Source organism: Balaenoptera acutorostrata, chromosome 18, assembly GCF_949987535.1.
Source record: "Balaenoptera acutorostrata chromosome 18, mBalAcu1.1, whole genome shotgun sequence".
In the NCBI taxonomy this organism is placed as follows: Eukaryota; Metazoa; Chordata; class Mammalia; order Artiodactyla; family Balaenopteridae; genus Balaenoptera; species Balaenoptera acutorostrata.
Window position 1 is genome coordinate 81112548 of NC_080081.1, and position 19776 is coordinate 81132323.

A 19776-nucleotide genomic window follows, 5' to 3' on the forward strand; every position below is an offset into this window, starting at 1 on the left:
TGATAAAGATTTCCTTCAATTTACTATGAATCACATGAATTTCTTGTTTAAAAACAAGAAACTACTAAGCTACTAAGAAACTTAAATTTACAGAAGGTTGATAGTGGTTTGCTCTAAATTCATACTGGGTCCTCATTTCTATTATAAATTTCTACTTAAAATTTGAAAAAATACTTTGTCTCAAAGGACCGCTGTATACTTACCAACTGAAGATAAAAATCAGTAGGACTATTTATATGACAAACCATAACTGAAACATCTGTCATTCCTTTAGGCAGAACAGGTGGATGATAGTGTAACGTCGTATTTTTTGCAGAGTGACTTCTTGGTGATTGAGACCTAAACCTAATTAAAAGCATAAGCAAGAGCCATTAAGTCTCTCTTCTCTCAGTGAATTGATCTGAAGAAAAAGGACTTACACACATACTGATTTATCTACCAAGATAAATTTATCTACAACATTTCTTAGTATTGTCTTAGTATTGTCTCCAATTATCAAACCAGGATAAATAAGAGGTCAAGTCTCAAAACTCAATAATTAACCTTCAAGTTTGTGCTGGAACATTTTTGAGTTGGGCCTGTATGTTCTACTCAAAGTTTCTACTCTTTTGGTTGACAATACCCAGCATCTATGGTAGCAATCAGAAAGGCCAGCTGAGGGGTTTCTGTGACCCCTTTCACCTCCAATACTCTACTTAAGTTTTATTTTTCCAGAATGGAATCTACTTGGGTCACTTCCAGAGTCGTGTAATTGCTCAGGACAGAAAGTAGTATCTTCCATTATCTCTGTGGTTACTTAGTCATCTTACTTTGTTCATCAGAGATGAGAAAGGAAAGAAATTTAAGTATCTACTCTAGATTCATACATTAAATATAGAGTGGTGATCATGATCTTATTCCAAAGGTTATGGAGCTACTTGTAAAAGTTAGCAAGAGTCTAAAGAAATGTTCCATATCTACCAATCGTTTCTATTTTGAATTTTTTCTATTTCCTTAAATCAAATGATCTGAATGCAATTTTCACAGACAACCGTACTTAGAAAACTCTGACAGCAGTATTTTTAACCTCTTCGAGTATGTTAGGATGTCCCTGGTGGTCTAGTGGTTAGGATTTGGTGCTCCCTCTTAGTGTATGTTACAGTTCACTTTAGAGCCCATATCTCTTAAAGGTAAAATCTGCTGTTCCAATTTATAGCTATAACCTTGAAAATATTTACATTTTAGTAAGTTACCTACCTTGCTAGTTCCATAAAAACTAATGCATCTCTAAGAGACACAGGCATATCACTGCTTATTTTATTTGTTGGTGGCTTCTGTAGATCTACAATTAGCACACCATCTTCTTCTTTAAAAACTTTCATTAAAACAGCCTTCTTATTTACCATTTTCAAAAATTCTATTTTAGCTTCTTCTCCCCAGCCTTCAGTCTGTGGAAGAAGTAAAATTCCAGTGTATTCAGTAATTATAATTAGCTCTAATGGTACAACGTTGTAGATTTAGCTTTGTAACAGCCAAAGTCTGCAAATTCAAACAAAGGCACTGAACCAACCATAGATATTTAGAAGCAGCTGGGCCCACAAACCCAAGGACAGTCTTTATGTATGCACAATGTACGGATCACACTTAGATTTTATAAACATGGTCTCAAGATGACCATAAGCTGTTACACTTCAGGACTTAGTTTTACTTCTGAATATTAATATCAAGATAATAAATAAAAATTTAAAAATAAAACAAGTATTATATACGAATTTTCCACCTAAACGATGAAATCCAAAAGGTAATTTTGAAAGCATGATGGAAGCCATGTAATACATTAAAGATATTTACAATCATTACCAGGTAACTTAGTTTCCATTACTAGCAATATATGAGGTAAATGCTACTTAAACAATAAGGAAAAATACTCACCCATTGAAAAAAAAATGTCTCACTGAACTTTGAAACTTTAAGTACTCATACTTAAAGTAAATTTCACGGGCCAAAACTACACATTCCTTAAAAATAAAACATCTTCTAAAGATTTTGTGAGTATAAAAGTAAAGCCCACTCAGAATAGAAAAGGCAAAAAAAAAAAAAGATAAAATTAAAGCCAAAATAATTTTCCCATTTTGAGGAAAATACCAGGGCTAATATGTTTATGTGTTTCCTTTTACTTTTTTATTCATTTGTTCATTCTTTCAAATATTTGCTGAATGCCTATGACGTGCTCAGTGATTTGCTAAGTGCTGGAATACAAAGATGAGCAAAGGTGCAGACTCCTGCTTTCACAGACTTTATAATAATATAATTACTTAACAAGTATTTTTACACACAATTTCTGTCTCGTAGGAGTTTTAAATCTTTCTGGGGAATAAATATTCATTAATAATACAAAGCAGAATGCAATATAGGCTGTAAGTAGTGAGCAAAGGGCCATGGAAATAGTGAAGAAATGAATGGAAACACATACCACATAACATTTAAAATTTATTTTTCTCTCCATATTTATTTGACTCCAAAATTTTATGGTTTACTTGGATATTTCACCCATCATTATGTTCATATATGCATATTCAACTCAATATCCCATTAAGAACGGTTCTAATTGTAGAAACTGAAGTTCATTTCCTTTTTTATTGGCACCAATAGTTTATTATACAAAATGTATTTAACAAGAGAACTGAACCTACATTCAGTAATCTGGTCAGCAATGCATAGCTAAAACTGGACTATCTGGCCCCTGAATAAGAAATAATTTAAGTCTCACTTACTGAATTCTGTGGAACAATGTCTTTCAATGAGCACGGCTGTGCTAATGGCTGGATGTCTTTCAGCAGCCCTTCAATATATGGCTCAGACTTCCTCAGAGCCAGACACAAGTCATTTAGTGTGACATGCTGCTTAGCAATGTGTTCTGATCTCATGTAAGTATCACCAACTCTGGGAAGAATTCAAGCAATATTTACTGAAAATAATGCTTCAAGCCCAAACTTGCCTTACCCCACAAAAGGTATGCATTTCTAAGGATACTCTCTTTAAGTTAAATCTTCTAGGAAGTTACACTCTTTTAAAAATTCATTTATTTATTTTTACATCTTTATTGGATTATAACTGTTTTACAATGGTGTGTTAGTTGCTGATGTATAACAAAGTAAATCAGCTATACATATACATACATCCCCGTATCTCCTCCCTCTTGCGTCTCCCTCCCACCCTCCTTATCCCTCCCCTCTAGGTGGTCACAAAGCACCAAGCTGATCTCCCTGTGCTATGCAGCTGCTTCCCACTAGCTATCTATTTTACACATGGTAGTGTATATATGTCAATGCTACTCTCTCACTTCGTCCCAGCTTACCCTTCCCCCACTGTGTCCTCAAGTCCATTCTCTACGTCTGCATCTCTATTCCTGCCCTGCCACTGGGTTCATCAGTACCATTTTTCTAGATTCCATATAAATGTGTTAATATATGGTATTTTTCTCTTAGAAAGTTATATTCTGATTCATACTATCTCACTATATAGATTTAATCTAGTTTTTATAAACACAGACACTGTTTCTACCTATAGAAATAAATCTCAACTGCCTTCATCTGGATTGTCTTTCATATACCTATTTGGTTTAAATTTAAAAGGCATGATGACACCCTCAAGTAGAAATCTATTTATAAAGCTGTGACCATTTAATAAAGTGACCATGCAAGAGTTAATACTGGTCCTTACTAGAAGAACATTTTCAGTTTGTTTTACTTTCCTAGAAGACTGAGGGAAACAGTTTTGAACACCTAGAGTTAGACACTATGCCACTTTAACAGACAATAGTGAAATTACAGAAATATGATTAAAAATTTTACTCAATCATCTGGGAACTAACTGTAACACTTCATTTAAAAGAACCATTTTTGTGCCTCATTTCCTGCTTTGAGGCTATATAGAAGAGCATTTAAGTTTGAAACATCAAAAAGTTCTTTTTCCAAGCTCCCCATCTAGTAACACTGATAACTAATACTTTACTAATTTAGTAATTAGTAAGGCAAATTACAGAGCAAAATAAAAGGTATATGCCTTTGAAGTGAAGAAGGATAACTTATTCCTCTCTACCTCTTCCTACTTTTCTTTATTCTTTAGTATCTCCCCTCCTCCCCCATCACAAGTGTTTCTAAGCAGACCACGAATACATAGTAATTATAAAATAACATACCCTGCAACAATTAGGACTTCAGAATTTCCAAAATCTACCATGAATATTTGTATTAGTGCAACTTTGTGGACTGAGAATTTGGTTGGAATACAAGGTTTTCTAATACTTTCACTTCCTATTGGAATTAATTCAGTAATAGTTCCTCGACACCACATTCCATTTTCAATACTGTTGACAAATATTCTTGCACCTAAATAATGGAGACAAATCATTATCGATGTTTATGAAGAAAAATATCTAATTAGCTCTAATTTACAAACATGTACATTAGTTCCACCACTAAGAAGTCTTAATTCATTTATTAACTGATGATACAGTACTGTGTCAAGTGCTATGAGAGGGATTAAAAGGTAGTGTATTTTGGCAGTTTCTGTTATACAGAAACTTATGACCTAGACGGGGAGGTAAAAACAAAGAAAACAAAGCCAGCAGTCCTTTACTGAGGACCTGTGTTTTATAAACTATAACAAAGATGAGTAAGACCGTCCTGCCATCAAGAAGCTCAAGAAAGGAAAGGAGACAGGCAAGTAAGTGACTATAATACACTGTACTTATAACAATAAAGACCTATCTTTGTGCATGTACACACATGCAAGTGCAGATATATATATACCGAAATCTATAAAATACTTTAGTAGCATAAAGGAAGCAGCAATGACATTCTCTTGGTAAAAGGGGAGTGTAAGTAAAGAAACCAAGAAAGGCAGAGTGTAAAGGCCAAAATTAAGAAATTAATACACAGTGGAGTTCAGAGAAGGGGAAGATGAACCAAGGACCAAGCAGCAGAGGAAGACCTTATGGTCTTCCCTTATAGAGGGATCAGATGAATTACAAATTAATAACCAGAAAAAAAGATCAAGTTAGAAAGAATTTTTATTTTTACTATAGGCTCAGCAATGTTCTCAGTATTTTGTGTTTTAATTCACCTCCTCCCCACAACAACCCCATGGAGATGGTGCTTCCATCCTATAGGTGAGGAAACTAGGCAAAAAGAGGCTGAAAACCCAGCCCAAGCCACATGGCTATTTAGAAGAGGTAGGAAGAGAACCCAGGTAGTCTTAGAGCCCATCCTCTTAAAAACGCAGCTAGCGTGAGAGATACACCTGGTAAGACTTGATCACTGATTATATACAGAGAGATGCTGTACAATCCCCTCTACGCAGGCTAATAAAAACAGGATAGTTGAGAGGCACATCAGGGCAACCTTTTAAGTTCCACCAAAACATGTGTTTTGGCCTTGAGATTGTCATCAACCCTTCTCTTATGCTGATATACCATATAACCAATATTCTTAGTTTTAAACTATATGCTATTAAACTATTCTTTCTTGCAATAGATGAGATAAAAGTCTATTGAAGTCATCTGTTGTTCTTTATAATGAAGAACACAGGTAGGAAAAGGGAACGAGAGGATACTCTGCTAAAGCATTATATTACATTTCTTCCCTTACCATTAATTTCTCAAAAGATAAATGAGGGCTTCCCTGGTGGCACAGTGGTTAAGAATCCAGGGTAATGCAGGGGACAGAGGTTCGAACCCTGGTCTGGGAAGATCCCACATGCCCTGGAGCAACTAAGCCCGTGTGCCACAACTACTGAGCCTGTGAGCCACAACTACTGAAGCCCACGCGCCTAGAGCCTGTGCTCCGCAACAAAAGAAGCCACTGCAATGAGAAGCCCGTGCACCGCAATGAAGAGCAGCTCTTGCTCGCTGCAACTAGGGAAAGCCCACATGCGGCAACGAAGACCCAACGCAGCCAAAAATAAAAAAATTGAAAGAAAAAGAAAAAAGATAGATGAGTATTTAAATCATGTATATCTACCTTGAAAGAATAATTATCCTTGACAATTTAAAGGATGACTTTTTGGCTTTCTTAGAACATTTTCTAAATCTAAACTGAGCTCTTTTGTGCATATATTAAATTTAGAGAATTATTTGCAGCTGTAAAAATTAACTTTAACGCTACACCCTTCCCTCCTTAGATATTCAGAATTTAAACACTATTTTTTAAATTAATTTATTCTATTTATTTATTTTTGGCTGCGCTGGGTCTTTGTTGCTGCACATGGGCTTTTTCTAGTTGCTGCGAGTGGGGGCTACTCTTCGTTGAGGTGCATGTGCTTCTCATTGTGGTGGCTTCTCTTTCCTTTTTAAATTTATTTTTGGCTGTTTTGGGTCTTCGTTGCTGCATGAGGGCTTTCTCTAGTTGTGGCGAGCGGGGGCTACTCTTCATGGCAGTGCATGGGCTTCTCATTGTGGTGGCTTCTCTTGTTGCAGAGCAGGGCTCTAGGCACGCGGGCTTCAGTAGTTGTGGCATGCGGGCTCAGTAGTTGTGGCACACAGGCTGTTGCTCCGTGGCAAGTGGGATCTTCCCAGACCAGGGATTGAACCCATGTCCCCTGCATTGGCAGGTGGATTCTTAACCACTGCGCCACCAGGGAAGTCCCGTGGTGGCTTCTCTTGTTGCAGAGCACGGGCTTGAGGCACACGGGCTTCAGCAGTTGTGGCTTGCAGGCTCTAGAGCACAGGCTCGGTAGCTGTGGTGCACGGGTTTAGTTGCTCCGCGGCATGTGGGATCCTCCTGGACCAAGGCTCGAACCCGTATCCCCTGCACCGGCAGGAGGATTCTTAACCACTGTGCCACCAGGGAAGTCCCTAAACACTATTTTTTTTTTTTTTTAAAGGATTTTCTTATTTATTTTATTTATTTATTTATTTATTTTTGGCTGTGTTGGGTCTTCGGTTCGTGCGAGGGCTTTCTCCAGTTGCGGCAAGCGGGGGCCACTCTTCATCGCGGTGCGGGGACCGCCCTTCATCGCGGTGCGCGGGCCTTTCTCTATCTCGGCCCCTCCCGTCGCGGGGCACAGGCTCCAGACGCGCAGGCTCAGCAATTGTGGCTCACGGGCCCAGCTGCTCCGTGGCATGTGGGATCTTCCCAGACCAGGGCTCGAACCCGTGTCCCCTGCATTAGCAGGCAGATTCTCAACCACTGCGCCACCAGGGAAGCCCTAAACACTATTTTTTAAGTTTAAAAATTATTATTCATTTTTATCAGAAGTATATGATGATTCTAGTCTTGATATTCTGATAAGCTACAAAGATGAGCTGAGAGTTAGTAACACTTTTAAAGAACTACTATAGGGACTTCCCCAGTGGTCCAGTGGTAAAGAATCCGCCTTCCAATGCAAGGGATGTGGGTTCAATCCCTGGTCGGGGAACTAAGATAACACATGCCACAGGGCAACTAAGCCCACGTGCCTCAACTAGAGAGCCCGAGTGCCACAAGCAACAGAGCCCACGCGTCACATCTAGAGAGAGAAAACCCACATGCCACAACTAGAGAGAAGTCCGTGCACTGCAACTAGAGAAGCCCACGCACTGCAATGAAAGGTCCCACGTGCCGCAACCAAGACCTGACGCAGCCAAAAAATTAAAAAAAATTTTAAAAAAACCTAATATATAAAGCTGAACAGACAATATAGTAGTTTTTGATATTAGTTATATATAGGCATTGATAGTAACAGAATGAGAAAAATGCTCTATTAATAAATCAAACAAATCATAGCTTCATCTTATTACAGAGTACAATCAAATTTAATCAAGTGCTACAAGGAAAACGTTTGTAATGAAAGCCTAAATTACAGCAAATTACACACAGCCTTAGAATTAAGATGGACTGATTAAATTTACCAATTACCCTCTGTGTGGCCCTAGGAAACGGATGCCACTGCCCTGCATCTATCTCACTCAGGTGTTCAATGACATCTTCAACGTTCACATGCAGACAGCAAGGGATGGTAGTCATACTACAAGGAACACTTAGAGGAATACTTTCCTCTGGAGATGAGGGGACAAGTTATATAACCCATCATGGGTTTTGTAATTTAAAAAATATCTCACCTTACTCCATAATGGAGTTTTTGTGTATATCTCATTCAACAGTCAATTTTATGTCCATTGACAGACGAATGGATAAAGAAGATGTGGTCAATGAAATACTACTCAGCCATAGAAAAGATCAAAATAATGCCATCTGCAACAACATGGATGGAACTAGAGATTATCATACTAAGTGAAGTCAGAAAGAGAAAGACAAATACCATATTTGGTATTTGATGAAGTGGGAGTCTGTGGTTGGTAGATGCAAACTATTACAAATACAATGGATAAACAACAAGGTCCTACTGGATAGCACAGGGAACTATATTCAGCGATAAACCATAATGGAAAAGAACATTAAAAAAAAGAAAGCAAGTTCCAAATTACTATGACTCCAGTTAAACTTGGCAAATGATACTAAAAATATTTAAAAATCATTTAAAAATGACATTAAAAATACTGGAATTATGTATACTGTACACTGTAATATTATTACTACTAGGTATCTCTGAGCAGAAAAAAAAAACAACAGTCGATTTTTATACTTAGCTAAGTTACCTAAATAAAATTTAACCTATGTTAAATAATTCCAAAACCTTTATGCTTGCACAAATCTGTATTACAAAAAGTCTATAGGGGTTGGCCAATATTACAATATTTAAATAAGCTTCATATTTTAACTTAGAGTAATATTTCATTACCTAGCTCCAAAATGTCTGAAGGATCAAGGTATGCACTCTTACTGCAAAACTGATTCACCTTCTTTTCCAATACTGTTGCATCTTTTATCTGTGAATACTTCCGAATGTAGAAGTGGCAAGGATGTATTACGTGGCTTACAAAAACTAGCTCTGGAGAACCTGGATGAGAATATTTAAACCACATTAATAAGCCAAAAGTCAGGAAAGAATTCACAGAAACTGAATGCAGTATCCTTTGAAAGAATATGTCTTGTAGCACTGCAAACTCTAGAATACCTAGGCCCACAAAAGGTAACCCAAACCCCAAACAGTAACTAGACTGATAAAACAAACACATCCCACTTCCACAATGATTTCTTCAGCAACCTGAACTGCAAACATTTTATTTTATTTGCAAAATATGTTAAATAAGTGGAATTGAAGTTCAAGTAGTTAGTTAGGTTCTAAAGTCAGAGTATATGCTGTAACTCTACTGTATTACAACAAAACTTCAGAATTTATTTATAAACATAATTGGAACTCAGAACCCCATTGATAACGATGTTTCTAATATAGCCCCCAAAATCCTGTTTAAACTATACTAAACTGAAAGAACTAATAATTAGCTCATAGCCACTTTGAATCTTAAATCTTATCAGGCTGGAGAAGTATGAAAAAAAGTCTGGGAAAGCCAACATACTGAGCAGCATTTAGGGGGAGATATGTGTGTTTTGGTGGAAGTAAGGGTGGGGCAGAATAAAAGACAGTGAGAAACTTTTTGTATACAGCAGTAATTAAGCCAAGTGTTTCTACTGATATGAAAAGATCTCCAGAACATAATGTTAAGGAAAGAATTAAGGGGCTTCCCTGGTCGTCTAGTGGTTAAGACTCCACGCTTCCACTGCAGGGGGCACAGGTTCGATCCCTGACCGGGGAATTAAGATCCTGCACGCCATGTGACGTGGCCAAAAAAAAAGACAAAAAAAAAAAAAAAAAAAAAAAGGAAAAAAGAAAGGAATTAAAAAAACACTGCAGTGTATATGGCATGCTGTGTTTTGTGTACAAAAACAACCAAAAATGAGAATTAGAAAAATAATATATGTGTATTTGTTCAAATATTAATAAAGAAACTGGAAGGGAGGAAGAGACAAATGGAATGGGAATAGGTTAAGCGAAAAGGTTCACAGGGTATTTTAATATATATATATTTAATTTTTGAACAATGTAGGTGTCCTAGTATATCTAGTAAAAATGTTTAAAAAACAAAGATTAGGAGGAACTGAAGTATAGATAGATGATAAAAATTGAACAAATAGATCATTTTACCTATCCAATACAGATCACACAGAATAATACCCATACTGAGGATGAGGTAAAGAGATAAGTATGTGTAACTGGGGAGACAGCTGAGAGCACTGTTATAAATTTCAGAAATATTTTTTGCCAGTAACAGCCAGAACTTTTAACGTTAAAAAGGAAGAAGTTTTAGGAATTCCCTGGAGGGCCAGTGGTTAGGACTCGATGCTTCCACAGCTGTGGGCCTGGGTTTGATCCCTGGTCGGGGAACTAAGATCCCACAAGCCGCGCGGCGTGGCAAAAATAAATAAATAAATACGTTTTAGTTATTAGTAAAATTCATTTTACTCACTGCCTCCCTCTCCATAAGAGTTACTATGTATCAACTCTGCTGCATCAAGTTCAGAGTTGTTAACATACCTGCTTTTGATCCAAAAGGAACAGACGATTTTTTCTGAAGAGGCTCTTTTGGATATCTAGGTGTCTCCACAAGATAATCTGTGAAGCATGCTTCGTCAAAAGAGAAAATAAAGGCAACTGTTATTAGTTTTATTACGTTGACAATGGCATACTTAACATACTGTTTAAAAAGCTGTACTTGAATGGGCAAAATACTGGAAGGGCAAGACCCCCTTGTATCAGCAGGCAAAGTCCAGATAGTTCTCTTAACTCACTGAGATAATCAGTGATAATAATAACATTGTGGAAATGAGAGAAAACAGCATGTCCTTTTTTTTGCATTCAAAATACCATTCTGGAAACTCAATCAATGAAATAGACTGGGAGCAGGGGGGAGGAGAAAACCAAAGATCTTGAAAATGGTCCTAAAGAAGACTGACAATGTAACTACACACAGTAGTATCTCACCCTGATGTTGATGGGGAGAACACCAACACTGGAAATCTAATCAAACAATTATGACACATTTAAACGTTAACAAACATTATTAACAGATGCTACTACATTCATGATAGTTCATTTTATAAAGGACTGTATCTCAGAACAAAGATTTAAGATATGCTGTTCTTAAATTTAAGGACAAAGTCATCAGACTGCTTCTACTAATATGGCTGTCATTTATTTATAGTATTTTCATCTTTTATAGAGGTTTGTATGTGGAACATTAAACAGTCAAACGCCCTAATTAAACCAAATATTAGAGTTTAGCTATATTATTGCATTAAACATTATCCTAATTTTGGAAAATGTGAAAGTAGGGTCATGCAATCAACAGATTAACTCAGAATGCGGTGTAAGGTAACAGCAATATGTTTGTTAAGTATAGTGACAAAAAGGAACTAACTTCGTTTCTAATTCCAGACACAATATATTGTTTCCTTGCTTTTCTATTTTCACTCACTTTCCAGGTCTTCTTCGATGACTTCTTCGATGATCACATCAGGGCTCGGTCCCGCCTGAGGCAAAGCAGCAACGGTTTCACAGGGGGTTATTGCAACAACCTCGTTCTGTGGTGGGAAGTGTTTTGCTTCTAAATGCGTATCACTGCTTTCCCGTTGCAAAGGAGTTGGTGGGGGAGCTGCACTAGTTAGGATAGAAATGTCAACCTTTTTCTTTTCTAGTGATGGGTATGTACCACTACAAGAAAATTCCTTTTTACGATTATATTTCTTTTGAACATTCTGTCCCATTTCACTTTCTTGAGGATCAAATCTGTTTAAAAATAGAGGCTACTTTAAATCATTTCATAATTTTTTATAACCACCTTAAAACCATTTCCTTTCCACATGACAGTATTGTGACACATACAAAGAGTTAAAGTTATATAGGTGTCCCACAGGTATTTTTTTAAACAGCTGTATTGATAAAATTTACACACTATAAAATCCAATTGATTTTTACTAAATTTAGAGTTGGATAACCATCACCACAATCTAATTTTAGAACATTTCCATTATCCCGAAACTTCTGCCCATTCCCAAGCCCAAGGGTTTTAAAAGGTCAACAAGAGGTAAAATCAATGAGAAGCTGAAGAAAGAACTTGATATACAGTCATGTCACAATGATCTGATCCTAAAAGAACAGTGGATATAGGTTTTCAGTTTCAATTATCCAAATTTTGATTTGGCTTAGGTGTTTGATTTTAAACTATGCTAAGATTATTTCTTCTTTTAATTCACTGGCTTAAAAATAAAGTGTAGGAAGCAGTGAGAGGTACAATCCTGAGAAAATTACTAGAAATCTCCATCTAGGCTAAAAATCACCATCAGTCTGAATCCTTTGGGTATGATTATTCAACAGCCACTAATCTACAAATTTTTCTATCTTCTTCATAAATCCACACAGATATGGGCTATCAAATCTACAAGTATAGATATTCTATCAAAAAAACGAGATTCTCAAAAGCTTTAATTTTCGTTAACCCATGACACATTTAGCTTCTTCACAGATCACCATTTAAGAAGCCAAGTGAGGACGTCCCTGATGGCGCAGTGGTTAAGAATCTGCCTGCCAATGCAGGGGAGACAGGTTCGAGCGCTGGTCCGGGAAGATCCCACAGCCAAGGAGCAACTAAGCCCACGAGCCACAACTACTGAAGTCTGCACGCCTAGAGCCCATGCTCCGCAACAAGAGAAGCCACTGCAACGAGAAGCCCGCGCACTGCAACGAAGAGTAACCCCCGCTCGCTGCAACTAGAGAAAGCCCACGTGCAGCAATGAAGACCCAACGCAGCCAAACATAAATAAATAATAAATTTAAAAAAAAGAAGCCAAATGAAATGAGAAATAAGAACCTAGAAAGCCAACTGGACTCAGCAGACCTATCTTACCCATCTCTTGATGCACACTGACTGGAGGTCCAAACACCTTCTGAGGATTCATATGGGATGACAACTCTGTAACCTAAAACATTTCTTTTTACAGTAACTCTTGTCTGGCTTTACTGAGACATTTAACGCCGTCAATCAACTTGTCTCACAGACCTCTCCTCTTACTTGTAGAACACGACTCTCTCCTACCCCTTCTTGGTTTGTTTTGTTTTTTTGCAGATTACCCTTTCCCTGTCTTAAAATTTAATATTTTTTCCAGGGCACTGTCCTTGACCCACTGCAATACTTGCTCTCACTGGGCAAACCCATTCTTTAATTACCACCCATTATCAGTAGAGGCAGGCTACAGTGATACTTTCCCTAAAAACTAGGAAGAAACTTAAAAGACTTCTGAGTTAAATTTAAAACCAAGGCAAGATCAATACAGACTCTTAAAGAGACAATACCCTTCGGTACTAAAAATATTTGAGAGTAACCATATTCAAGTTATGAAAATACCTAGAAGAACGTACTGACTGGAAAGCATGATCATCCACGAAAGCGCAAAAAGTCAAGTCACAGAGGCAAAGAGAGGCCAGGGCTCCACATGTGGGGAAGACGAGCTGAGCCAAAAGACTGGTACTCGAGGCCTCTGGCAAGGTCTCCCCTGGGAGGAAAGGAATGTAGCGGGCTGTCCAGGACCAACACCGTTCAGCTATTCGATAAACCTTATTCCCTTTATTCGGAAAACACCTCAAACAAAGCAACTTCTGATGATTTGGCTTCTTGTGTCTGTCTGGATATTGGAAAAGAATGCCAACATAAGTATTCTAGTCCCTGTGGCAATTATATTTGCCCCTTAAGTTAATAAACTGGCATTCTGACTATATGTCAGTTTTGTGAACTTGGCTTTCATGAGTTTACCTGGCTTAGAGTACGATCTGCTCATGTCTGTTTCTCAACTTGTAAGGCTGGGGGCTGGACCCTCATTATTTCCTCAGAGTAATGAACGTGATGCTTGTTAGGGGATGATTTCCTTAGGGGTCATACCACCTACAACTGAATAAACTTATTTTCTTTTGGGGGTTTCTAAACCATTTACATTCTGACTACTCCTAAACCAAGAATGAAATCCAGAACCTCCTGTTAAGTTTCAGCACATACACTCACTTCCCTCTGGACATTTCTCCCGAGATAGCTAGTAAACAACAGTAACTCAACATACCCCACTATCTTCCCCCTCCCAACTTCTTTTCTTCCTGTATTTCCAAACTTGGTGAATAATACCACAATTCATCACTAAATATAGACTATAAATCACTGAGGATGCTTCCCTTTTCCTCATTCCCCACACCCAAACAGTTACTAAGTTACACCACTTTTCCCTATTCAGCGTTTGTCATTATCTGTTCCTCTCCAGTGCTACTACCTACATTTGGTTTCTCATCATTTGATGAGACTATTTATATAACAGCCTAACCCATCCTTCAGCCTTCGGCCTCATATTCTTCCAAAGAACCCTCTATGGTCACTAGAGTTATCTTCTACAAATGTAACCTAATTATTTTTATTTTCATGCTAAAAATCTTTTAGTGGCTTTCTATTATTTACAGCTGTGCTGTCCAACAGAACCTTCTGCAATAATGAAATTGTGCTGCACTATCCGATAGCCACTAACCAAATATGGCTACTGAGCACCTGAAATGTGGCTACTGCAACCAAAGAACTGAATTTTTCATTTTATTTAGTTCTAATTAATTTATGCTTAAATTTAAATGACCACACATGGTTAGCAGCTACCATACTGGATAGCACAGGTCTAAGAAATAAAGTCCAAATACCACCACACAACAGACAAAGTCTTTAGGATTCAGCCTCTATGTATCCTCTGCCGTATGGAATTATACATGCAGGTCCCTGAATGTAGTATGTGATCTCACTACCCATACAGTTATTTCTGCAAAGATGCCTGCCTCCCTTTTGTCCTCCTTTCCAACTGCTACTCATTTTTCATGGATGAGGGAAAATAAAATCTCCTCTTTCCAAGACCCCTGTTACATCTCAAAGAACTGATCATTCCCTTCCTTTGCATCTCCATTAAATTCTGCACAAACTACTATCATAGCAATTACGTACTTTACTATTTATGTGTATCATTCTCTACTTAGTTTAACTTCTCTGCATAAATCTCAGTATCTAGGGTGTTAGTGCCTAGCACAACATCAGTGTTCAATGCTAGCTGAATGAATGAATCTCAAAGATGACTCGGAGGACTTCCCTGGTGGCGCAGTGGTTAAGAATCTGCCTGCCAATGCAGGGGACACAGGTTCGACCCCTGGTCCGGGAAGATCCCACATGCCGCGGAGCAACTAAGCCTGTGCACCACAACTACTGAGCCTGCACTCTAGAGACCACGAGCCACAACTACTGAGCCCACATGCTGCAACTACTGAAGCCCGTGTGCCTAGAGCCTGTGCTCCGTGACAAGAGAAGTCACTGCAGTGAGAAGCCCGCGCACTGCAACAAAGAGTAGCCCCGGCTCGCCGCAACTAGAGAAAGCCCGCACACAGCAATGAAGACCCAACGCAGCCAGCCAGCCATCCATCCATCCATACATAAATAAAAAAAAAAAGATGACTCCGACATATATCACTGAATACTGACCCCTTCTAGGTCTTTTCATTCTTAAATATTTTATGTGGAATTTAACTGATAGAAACCATTTTGCCCTTTATATTATTTTTCAGCTTTTGAATCATAAATATTACACTGAACATCAATTTCTCTGTCTCAAATAATACGTCTGTCCCTTACGCCATGTCAGACACTAATAGCATATTGCCATTCTCATACTTACTTTGTTGAATCCTCAAATTCAATCTTTCCCATATTGTTGAACATACAGATGATCTCACTGCAATTCATATTCAACCTAAAATTAAATACTTAGCATAAAAAATGTTCTAATACAAGTTTATTACTTTCCCTAATAAAAATTAGTTGCTAACATTAAAAACTCTGAAAGACAGAACATTTAAATAACTTTCTAATTTATTACAAATTACACTTATTTTAATTTGGTTGCTAATTTGGGAAACATTTTTTGACCCAAATTTTCAATTTATAACTGCTTGTTATTTTAATAAATCTAGCCTCTAATACATTTTTATATTTAATTACCACGCTCTCCTGAATTATAACTTACTTACTTGGGAGAGTTCCTTAGTTTTAGAGAGCTGACTTGTGACAATTCACTCTCAAATGTTAATTTCAAAGTCCAGATAATCTAAAATCAAAAGAGAAGTATCACTCATATGTGCATTTTGCTTTGTTATAAATACCGTTGAAACAGAGTAAGATTTTAGAAAGAAAACTATACCCTTTAGGTATTTCACTAATTAATGTGCTCAGTGTTTGATTTTAGGCAAGCAAAGGGAGGGATGCAAATAAGAATTTATGAATTTTTCCCCAAAAGAAATTTAAAATCTTTTGAAGATATGTATTAACAGATAACAAAAGACACTAGTTAATAAATGGGACACAGCTACATGATCAGGGAAAATTCTGGTCAGATTCATTTTGCACCTGCACTGCTGTTCGCAAACGTTTCTTTTTTTTTTTTTTCCCCATCTTCCTAATGCAGCTAACTAGGGTAAAGACCAAATTTTACTTTTTTTCACCTCCTAATGCCTCACATGTAATACACAGGAACTATTACTGTTCTTAGAACTACAGCTGGAGGGAGGCCTGGTCAAGTAAGATGATGGCAAACTCTTCTCCTTCAAAGTTCAAGACTCTGGAGGCAGGTAAACCAATGGCTTCTATTTTATACTTCAGTTCAATCCAAATATCTGATCATCTACGGGTCATGAGGCCCTGAAGATTCAAAGACAACAGAGTAGGATCTACACCCCAAGGGAGCAAGACAGAAATTAGCAAAGAGGATCGATGGATAACCCCGTCCTGCCAAACAATCTCATAAGAAACATGTTTCTATTGCTGCCTAATTCTAGGCACATGATTAGATGACAGGGCAGAGTTGAATCACCTTGTCTCCTGAGGTGCACAGCTGGGGGTTGGGAGAAAAACCTAAATGGCATCTTGATAAGTTTCTAAGTCAAGAGTTGACAGTCAAACCTAACTGTTTATAAAAAGAAAATATTCCTATTTACTTTGCTACTCTTACTTGTCTCATTTTTTATCCAACTGTCCTAGAAACAACTTTCGACTCAATGTCATCCTACTTGTTCTCAGACTGTGTGTTATAAAGACTTTACTGCACCATTTCTCTAAGTGGTAAAAAAATAATAAAAGGTCAAAGAAGTTTATTAATGTTTATCTTAGAATTCCAACACCTAAGAATTCTAAATTGATGCCAATACAAATTAGGATAAACTGAAAAACAAATTCTTCTTGTTAAGTCTTAAATATTATATTCCAAAGTAGGTAATATAAGCCATCACAGAAATAATTCACATTATGAACTGTTAAAACTACCTGATTCAGGTCACAGTATATTCTTAGAGAAGGTGTGGATTTTAATTCTCTTGCTATCTTCATAGCTGCATCCAAATCATTTTTTTTCACTTCAATGTATCTTTTAGCCGTTATTATATTTGATAAGTAATCATCCGTATTTCTTACTACCTCTTCACACAGGTTCTTTTTCCTTCATTTAAGATAAAGTTATTTTTCAGTATTTCATAAACATTTTTATGAAAGTAAATTTAAAGTAACTCAACAGTATTGAAAAGGTAAATCCACTACTTTACGAACTTAAATAATATAACATGGTTAATGAGGCATTCAATTGAACTGGAATCTATTACAGTTTTTTTTTTAAAATTAATTTTTGGCTGTGTTGGGTCTTCGTTGCTGTGCGCGGGCTTTCTCTAGTTGTGGTGAGCGGGGGCTACTCTTCGTTGCAGCGCACGGGCTTCTCATTGTGGTGGCTTCTCTTGTTGCGGAGCACAGGCTCTAGGTGGACGGGCTTCAGCAGTTGTGGCTCATGGGCTCTAGAACGCAGCCTTGGTAGTTGTGGCGCATGGGCTTAGTTGCTCCACGGCATGTGAGATCCTCCCAGACCAGGGCTCGAACCCGTGTCCCCTGCATTGGCAGGCGGATTTTTAACCACTGTGCCACCAGGGAAGCCCTGAAATCTATTATAGTTGAAAGCTACGTACGTATAACTAGAAAAAAGGTAAATTTTGTAGAAGGATATAGTTATCATGTCACAGATACAGCTGTCACAGAACTGCAGAGGTATGACAGACTCCAGACGATTCTATCACTTTTAAAAGTAAGAGAGAAATCCTGGCTATCTTGCAGTCACTTGTGCCATTACAAAGACATATCTGTACTCCTTTCTCACAAGGACCTACTGCACATTTTAGAATTTCATAAGCAGATACATATTACATGAATTTAAAATGAGACTTCAGGACTTCCCTGGTGGCACAGTGGTTATGAATCCGCCTGCCAACGCAGGGGACATGGTTTCAATCCCTGGTCCGGGAAGATCCCACATGCCACAGAGCAACTAAGCCCGTGCACCACAACTACTGAGCCTGTGCACCTAGAGCCCGTGCTCCACAATAAGAGAAGCCACCGCAATGAGAAGCCCGCACGCCGCAACGAAGAGTAGTCCCCGCTCGCCACAACTGGAGAACGCCCACGCGCAACAATGAAGACCCAACACAGCCAAAAATTAAAAATAAATAAATTTATATAAAAAATAATAAAATGAGACTTTAAAATAGACTTCACCAAACCAAAACTTCGGTAGCGAGTAACTATAATCTTCAAAGTAATCACTTACGAAGCTTACAGAGTTATTCCTTCATTATTTGTGCATTTCTCAAAAATTTTTCTGTGCCTACAGTGGAATTATTATGGAAATTAAGATATTTTGACCAAAAATTATAGTGTCATAAAAAAAAAAAAAAAAAATTATAGTGTCTAACTTGCTTATTTTATTCATCAAATAAATAAAACGATTTCCTCAAAATCAAATCTGGCCTCAAAAAAGGAGAGTTTGCCACACTGAAGAGTAGTAAGAATGTGACAAGGCTCTGAAGGTGAAGAAGTATTCCAAAAAACTTTTAGCAATTATATATATACTTTATGAAAATCATTTCTTTAGGGGATAAGTGGTCATTTTGGTAAGTTCCAGATGATTCCTAAAAAAATCATGCCTAGGGAGTGATGTCAGCAAAATGGCAGACTAGGAAACTCTAAGCCCTCGTTCCCCAATGGAGATTTCAAATGAGAGCCAAAAATTGGTTAAAACAATCTTATAGGACTCTGGGAAGTGGACAAAGGTATACAGCAATGAAGCAAATGTGCAACTGAGAGAAACCCACAGTCAAATCACTAGGAAATTTCATTTCTTGACCTCGCCCAGACCCCTGCTCAGTGTGCTGCAGTCCTGGTCTGGAGACAGTAGCGCAGTTCCCAATGCCTTCCCTCCGAAGGGGCCGCAGCAAACCTTATTCGCAACGTCCTCATTTGTCTGGGGGCTGCCTGAAGAGCTGTTTTACCTAATGCGGAACTCGGGCAGCAAGAGAAAGTGGGCTGGGAAGGCTGCAGAGAGACTAACAGCTACAGGTGCTCTGGCAACAGAGACCACAGATACAGACACACAACAGCCTGCCTGAGGCTCAAAGGAGAAGCTGGGGTGAGATGCTTTAGGAAATTAAGACATTGTAAACAGCTAAGAATACAAAGGAGTCGAACAAGCCACACTTATGCAAGATACATGTTCAGAGAAGACCTGAAAGTACCTTAAGCATTCACCCAGGCTGATCCAAAAACTCAGCTGCACAGGCAGACAGTCTGCAAAGACTGGGAGAGGTGGCTGTTTTTGCAAACGTCCAATTCTCTTTTTCAAAAACTTAATTTTAACTTAAAAAATTTTATTTAAAAAAACTGAGGTATGTTGACCCATGACATTGTGCTCATTTCAGGGTACAGCA

At 37.9% G+C, this 19776-nt stretch overlaps 1 protein-coding gene across 1 annotated transcript in view; it reads right to left on the bottom strand.

Moving 5' to 3' along the window:
* The window catches only part of RNF17 (ring finger protein 17), a 123882-nt gene that overhangs the window by 78128 nt on the left and 25978 nt on the right, over positions 1 to 19776 (bottom strand). Inside the window, exons 8-16 of the mRNA XM_057532722.1 lie at positions 17300 to 17471; positions 16012 to 16088; positions 15660 to 15734; positions 11396 to 11706; positions 8761 to 8919; positions 4181 to 4370; positions 2754 to 2922; positions 1237 to 1427; positions 204 to 345 (exon numbers count right to left, since the gene is read on the bottom strand). Coding sequence (XP_057388705.1) covers positions 204 to 345; positions 1237 to 1427; positions 2754 to 2922; positions 4181 to 4370; positions 8761 to 8919; positions 11396 to 11706; positions 15660 to 15734; positions 16012 to 16088; positions 17300 to 17471 — 1486 coding nt within the window. The remainder of the gene's footprint in view (positions 1 to 203; positions 346 to 1236; positions 1428 to 2753; positions 2923 to 4180; positions 4371 to 8760; positions 8920 to 11395; positions 11707 to 15659; positions 15735 to 16011; positions 16089 to 17299; positions 17472 to 19776) is intronic.